Source organism: Charadrius vociferus, unplaced genomic scaffold, assembly GCF_000708025.1.
Source record: "Charadrius vociferus isolate BGI_N301 unplaced genomic scaffold, ASM70802v2 scaffold1490, whole genome shotgun sequence".
In the NCBI taxonomy this organism is placed as follows: Eukaryota; Metazoa; Chordata; class Aves; order Charadriiformes; family Charadriidae; genus Charadrius; species Charadrius vociferus.
Genome location: NW_009646538.1, coordinates 13,533 through 20,716, shown reverse-complemented (window position 1 = coordinate 20,716; position 7,184 = coordinate 13,533). Strand labels below are relative to the sequence as shown.

Genomic DNA, 7,184 nt, shown 5'->3' with positions numbered 1-7,184 from the left:
CAACATCCACTCGCCTCCAAAAGTGGTTCAAGTGTTTTCGCACCCTTGAAGAAGGGGGTGAGAGCACAGCAACTGACCCACAAACTTGCACCGTGTCTCAACCAGCCCCTCTGCACAGCCGCAGCCGCGGGAAGGGAAGGCAGCGCCTGTTCCCCTTCGTTAGGAGTGAGCACCTCCACAGCCTCCAGCCAGCAGCCCAGCCCCTCACTGAAACGACCACACAGGACACAGTCACACGTCACTAGTATATATATTTATATGTCATTAATACGGAAATTATTCATTACTATCCTGATCTAGTTGAAGATGTCCCTGCTCATTGTGCAGGGTGGTTGGACTAGATGACCTTTAAAGGTCCCTCCCAACCCAAACTATTCTATATGATTCTATGAAATGTCCTAAAGTAGGATGAAGAGAGATGCTCAACAGGTACCCCTAAGCTGTGCTCCAGGAAAGACACCGCTCACCAGCTCAAAGTGTTTCTGCTCAGCCCTGGGGAGCAACCAGAGCCAGCAGACTGCATCACCGGCGAGCGCAGCAAACCTTGGGCACAGGAGGACACAGCTTTGAAACCGTCCTGTGGCCAGGAAAGCCTTCAGAGGAGCAAGCAGCTCTGCTGCTCTCTGCTCCACGCCCCCTCAGCAGTCCCCCTCCCCCTGAGGACACGATGCCCTGCTCTCGAGGCTGTGGGAGATGAAAGGCTCAGCCCCTACACAAGGGAAACAGCACACACGGCTCGGGAAGGACTCCACACTACCTTCTCTAGCCGGGCCAGGAGCTGTGCCTGTGGCTCAAAAGCTAGCAGGAACAGGCAACGCGAAGGGTCTGTCACAACGGCAGGACCACTTCCCGTGAGGGCACTGAAGGTCAGTTTGCTATCTCACACCTAGAAATCAGACAATACTACAGGATTAAGGGGAAGGGATAAGGGGGAGGTGCTTGTGGCCATCAGACACAGTAAGAAGTGCAGGACCCAGCCTGTTCACCTCCGCCTGGGCAGGGAAGATGCAGGACAGCAGCTTCCATCACCAACTGCATCCAGTCAGAGCACCTACGGGCACCTCATGCCCGGCCGCTTTCACCCGCCATGTCACAGCCCATGCCTGCAAGTGACGGGACACACCCCGGGCTGCAGGCCACGTCAGCAGCTGTAGCAAAGTTCCCCAAGCTTCCTACCCCATCTCAGATAAAGTCCTGCCGTAGATACATAGAGCAGAAGTGTCAGAACTGGTCAACCCTAAAACAATACCTCCCTAGTAAACCCTCTGAGCTGACAGCGATCGGGAGAGTATTCAGAAGAAACTGCTTTGGTAGATTATCTGTTAAAGCAGTTCTGTTTGTTCCTGCCCGGCAGGGTGCCCGGTGTCACCCTGAGAAGCAGGAGGCAGCAGTGGTCACATCTCATCAGCACGGTGCTGCTGGATGACAACACTGTCAGCACGTTCCGCCCACTCCTGTGTCTTGGGTTTCCATGCCACCGGCACCACTGCCTGCAAAGGGTCGCTCTGGGAGCGCTGCTTTTGAGGCTGGGGAGGGCGCAGCTCGGATCCCACTGCCGCCGGAGTGTCGGAAGATGAGCTGCTGTTGAAACAACATCTGGGACTAATGCTGGGTGGACTCTGCTCCTCTTCCTGTGATCGATTGAGGCTGCCCGACAGCAAGTGGTCCTCGGGCTCTGGGCTGAACCCCTCCAGCACAGCATCCTTCTGCATGTCAGCTACCACCTGGTCTGACAACTCGCGGATCTGCCGTGATAGCACTGCAAGAGAGGTAGAGCCAGCCCTGTTATTCCCCGCCTCTCACCATCCTGTTGTGAGCGTGGGCCACCAGAGAGCCCACAAGACAGGAACAAACTGTTCAACTAGGGCTGCCTCCTCTCAGGGGAGGCAGGGGGAGGACACCGCACAGCCGCCAGGCACAAGGTCATGTTATGCTCCAAGAGGGACTGGATCCCTCCAGTTCTGGTATCACCCCTGGCGCAGGGCCCTGCCCCAAGGTGGGCTTCCGCAACAGGGCTGAGGAAGAGTCCAGAGCTGGGGCGAGACAGCACTGCCAAAACTAGTGGTCACCCCAGGCAAGATGCTGTTGGGTTGGAGGCACCACAGAGTTCAGGCTGTCTCTGAGGAAGGTGCTCTGCCCCGGAGGGCAGCGCTTCACCTGGAGGCACACCTCAGCCCCCGGGCACTCACCTCTGAGCTCCGGCTGCGGCTCTTTTCTCCCAAACGAGCAGATGCTGGGGGACAGAATGAGGCAGAAGGACAGAACCACGACCTGGAGACAGAAAGAAGATCAGCAAAGACACGGATAGCATCACCCACCACAACAGCCTGTCTCGCAAGCACGTAAGTGCAGCAGAGACCTCTTCACAGACACTGGGGCTGAAGCCACTCACCATGGTGCAGGTTTTTGCTGTGGTAGTTTTGTTGGTGGACCGTCTCACCAAGGCTTGCAGTTTCTGCAACTGATTGAGCAGTGACCTGCACAAGAGCAGGCAATGCAGGTTAATGCAGCAGCTGAACCAAGAGCTGCACGCACCCCAAATTCCCCTTTGCAGCCAGGGACAAACCACCATCCCAAGAAGAGGAACAGCCTTTCCCACCACATCTCCTGCCATGTCCAACAATGAGAACTCACATGTTCTGCTTCTGAAGCAGCTGCACCTTCTTCTGCAGCTCGTGGTTCTGAGCTGTGCAGGCTGCCACCCTTCCCGGGAAAGACGAACAGCACAGGGGAAGAACAGAGAGGTTTTATTAGTCGACAGCAGGGATTTCACCAGAGTCTCTCCTCAGGTAATCGGCCACCACCTCTGGGTGGCTGGGGCAGATAAAATTGGCCCTGGAGTCTATCCAGCACCACCTGAAGCAAAGCCCAGAGAGCGATGGGGGACAGAATGAGGCAGAAGGACAGAACCACGACCTGGAGACAGAAAGAAGATCAGCAAAGACACGGATAGCATCACCCACCACAACAGCCTGTCTCGCAAGCACGTAAGTGCAGCAGAGACCTCTTCACAGACACTGGGGCTGAAGCCACTCACCATGGTGCAGGTTTTTGCTGTGGTAGTTTTGTTGGTGGACCGTCTCACCAAGGCTTGCAGTTTCTGCAACTGATTGAGCAGTGACCTGCACAAGAGCAGGCAATGCAGGTTAATGCAGCAGCTGAACCAAGAGCTGCACGCACCCCAAATTCCCCTTTGCAGCCAGGGACAAACCACCATCCCAAGAAGAGGAACAGCCTTTCCCACCACATCTCCTGCCATGTCCAACAATGAGAACTCACATGTTCTGCTTCTGAAGCAGCTGCACCTTCTTCTGCAGCTCGTGGTTCTGAGCTGTGCAGGCTGCCACCCTTCCCGGGAAAGACGAACAGCACAGGGGAAGAACAGAGAGGTTTTATTAGTCGACAGCAGGGATTTCACCAGAGTCTCTCCTCAGGTAATCGGCCACCACCTCTGGGTGGCTGGGGCAGATAAAATTGGCCCTGGAGTCTATCCAGCACCACCTGAAGCAAAGCCCAGAGAGCGACATCTCACACCAGGTTTGGGGAGGGGTGAGCCCTGCCCAGAAGCCACAGAGAATCACCACCCTAAGGATGCTTGCTCCTAGCAGCACATCAGATCCGCCACGTTAGGCTGTATTGCAAAATAACCTGATCTGGAGAACACGCTGGACCTGGCAGGACAGCACCTGGCTTGAACAGAGCAAGCTCTAGGCCACCTCCAAACATAAGAGAGCAGGGCAGGCTATGCCCTGAGCTTCTGAGCCCCCTGAGGAGAGCTGCTGCCCTACAGGGTCAGCCTCATTTTCTGCCCAGGGTGGCAAGACCCCAGCAGGGGCACAGCACAGCTGCTTGTGAGCAGTATCCCCTGCTCCCAACCCTTGACACTGTGGTCAGCACATCTAATGCCATTTTATGAGGTGAACATCCATTCCCTGTGACCCAGCAGGTCATGTATTCATTTCCTTTCCCTCATTATCAGGCCCTGAAGGTCCTGTGCACCAAGTAGACAAATCAGATTTCTTTTTCTCCTCCCTACCGTCTTCAAGGTTCCAGAGCACCAGGCCAATTAGTTTCTTCCTTATTGGCCTTGAAGGTCCCAGGCACCTGGCCAGCCCAGTGTTGTTTACAACACTGTCACAGACCACAGAGGCATAACAGCACGGAGAGCACTGTCCATAAAATCAAGCAGTTACAAGTACTATGGGGGAAACATGGACAGGAGCTGCTGCTGGAGAATGAGACCCAGGAACCCCTCTGGCCAGAAACATTTCCACCATCATCTGCTGCCTCTCAGGATTGAGGGATTGACTAATATTCCCTTAAATAATTTTCAAGTCTAGATTATGTTCATTATATTGATAAAGAAAACAATGTATTACGATCTGACCCGATCTGCAGAGGGTCCAGGTGATTAGAAATCGTAAGTTATGTTGTACTAGGATCTAGGTGATTAGAAATTGTAAGTTAAGTTGTATTACAAATTCTGTATTATGCTGCTTATAGATTGTACTACATTGATTCTGCTTGTAGAAATACCATGCCATTCCAATCAAATTCTGTGCTAGACTAACCACAACATGTTAAGAAAGCAAAGCTTTAAGTGAAACTACAATTTAGTGACGTCATCATTCTGCCAACAGTCCCTAAAAGTGTCCGTCCCCTCAGTGTTGGGTGACACTACTGTGCCGGTACCTGTTTTCCAAGCCATCCACGTAGATCTTCTTCCTGCGACGACTATCCTGGGCTGACTGCTTGTTCCGGATCTTGCGACGCACTTTCTTCAGAAGCCGCTCTTCAGCCTGCAAGAGTCTTTTCTCGTTAGCAGCAATGCCAGAGCGTTGGCAATCCAGCCCTCACAGACCCTGCATACATCCCAGCGCTCAGCCCACGTGCTTTTGTCCTCTGTCCCCTCCCACACCACTGAATAAACTGCAGGAGCTGCAAGGCAAACTCTGTTCTTGATACGGCCAGCAGCTTCCCTGATGCAGCAAAAGTGAGGCATACCTAAGGGAGATGAAAATCACACAGCTCACAAGCCACTAGGCAAGTGGGAAAAAATAGGTTGGAGGCACTTGTGGTGTAACTGTCTTCTGTAAGCAGCCATGAGTGGGGAGACTGACCTGACAGCAGCCGGGTCTCTTTGTTCTTCGTATGTACCCAACTAGCAACGCAGACGCTGCTGTGCATGTGGACACCAACCGGGCCTCGAAAGGAGGAAAAGGACACCAAGTGCGGCCACATGCTGCCCTGAATGCAGCACCTGGGCAGCAATGCTCTCACCAAGGCACCATCCTGTACTTTTGAATTCCTACTCTGGCTGAAGCATTCAAGTGGTCCTAGTTTGTTTGGGAATGACAGGCTGTAGCGAGGACTCACTTTGGTCAATGGCCCACAGGTCGGTAATGAAACACCTTCTTTCTCCAGGAGCTGCCTCTCCTCCTCTGTCAGGACCAGCTCTGGGAAATCAGACTGAAAAACAGCAAAAGTACACCCACTGAGAATGCACGGTAAAGGGAGTCCACCCCAGGGCAGAGGGGGCATGCAGAAGGCACACAGAATCAGGATCAGCTCTGCTAAAGCACCATCATGCTTTCCTCATAAATATCCCCCACAGGAGCCAGGCCAGGAGAGAAGGGAAGACACAATCAGAAGCAAAGGCTGAGGCACACACACATGGCAGTCAGTACCTGCACGATGGCTCCAGGCACAGGCTGGGGTCCAGCATCCACCGCAACAGCAATGGGGAAACTGGAGCTCTGTTCCAGTGCCCTGCTTGTGCTTTCTAAACCCATCCATGTCTCTGGGGAAAGAAAGGAGAGTCAAACACTGGGCCTCATTGAGGCAGCACCTGACCGGCCAGCTTTGAGTAGCATAAAACCACAATTTCACAGCAGCAGAAAGCCACTAAACTCCGGTCTTGCGAATGCTGACTGGCACCCACCCAAAAAAACCCAATGTGGGTCTGCTTTTCTGCTTCTATCCAGGACAGAAGTAGCCCAAGCACATCACTTACCAAGGTCAATGGAAAAATCTCCTTCTGCTGTGTCAGATTTCACACTTTCCAGCACAGGCCAGTCCTGATGGAGGAAATAGTTGTGATCAATGTGCACGATGTCTGAGCTCTGAGGACTGCCCGCAAAGTCACTGCTGGGGCTATGGGACAGATGCTGATCCTCAGAAATGCCGCTGTCGCTGTCAGCAGGCAAATAACCCTGCAGCGTGCCTGGTTCTTCTTCAAAGGGGCTCAGCAGGGAGCTGATGAAGTCATCCACCTCCTTGTCCAGGAGCTGCGGAGAAAAAGCTTTTACTCAGCAGGGAGCCAAATCTCCTGAACCACAACTCCGTAGCGATTCCTCCCAAGGAACTCACCTCAGGCTCTGTCAGGTCCCAGTCTTCCAGCAGACCGTTATCCTCCCCTGGGATTTCAGGGCAGGGAGCATCATCCTTCAGAAGGAAGTCAAGCAGGTCCTCATCTGCCAGGGCAGCCACTTCCTCTGGGCATGACATCTAAGCAGGACACCCAAAGTGAGCACAGGCACAGGGGGAGACAGCAGTACCCCTTCAAGATGTCCCTCAGCCCCTACAGACAAATCTCCTTGTGCAATGGCACCAGCTGCCAGGGCCCTGCAGTGACAACCAGCCCATGAGTACTTCCCCAACAAGGCTATCATACCAGCACTGGTGGCCCCACCATACCAGGTTCTCCACAAGACTGCTGGGAGCCAGCCACAGGAACCATGCTCTACCCACAACACAAAAGCTGCAGGAGGGAAAGGGAAAATGGAAGGGCCCTAAATTTCTGCCATGGAGACAATGCAGGATCTTGCTGTTCCTCTGAAGCCCGAAGGTGCTGTATGCCCAGCATGCAGCCAGCAGGGCCAGCCTCCTGTCACAGGCAAATTATTAATAGAAATCATCATTGTGAGGTTAACTGAAAGGGTTTTATTAATGATTAAATGATGAGCAAATGACAATTGATCAATGAGACTGAATGACAATGAAATGGTAATCAAATGGTGACTAAGCGATAATTGAATGGCATACATTGATTCGACAGTGATTTAAGTGGTGATTTAAACAATAATTTAGACAGTGGTCAAACACTCTGCTACTCACTACACTTCTAATAATGAAGCTATAGCTGGATATCTATAAACTTCACTAGCATACAATATACTTCTAGG

The 7,184-nt window shown here is 52.8% G+C and overlaps 1 protein-coding gene across 1 annotated transcript; it reads right to left on the bottom strand.

Moving 5' to 3' along the window:
• Positions 1-1,394: 1,394 nt before the first annotated feature.
• CREB3 (cAMP responsive element binding protein 3) lies at positions 1,395-6,507 on the bottom strand. The gene is made up of 9 exons (XM_009885589.1): positions 6,370-6,507; positions 6,014-6,287; positions 5,688-5,800; positions 5,377-5,469; positions 4,693-4,799; positions 3,280-3,348; positions 3,038-3,122; positions 2,190-2,271; positions 1,395-1,759 (listed from the first exon to the last, which is right to left on the bottom strand). The coding sequence occupies exons 1-9, from the start codon at positions 6,505-6,507 to the stop codon at positions 1,395-1,397; spliced, it is 1,326 nt and encodes a 441-aa protein (XP_009883891.1).
• Positions 6,508-7,184: the final 677 nt, after the last annotated feature.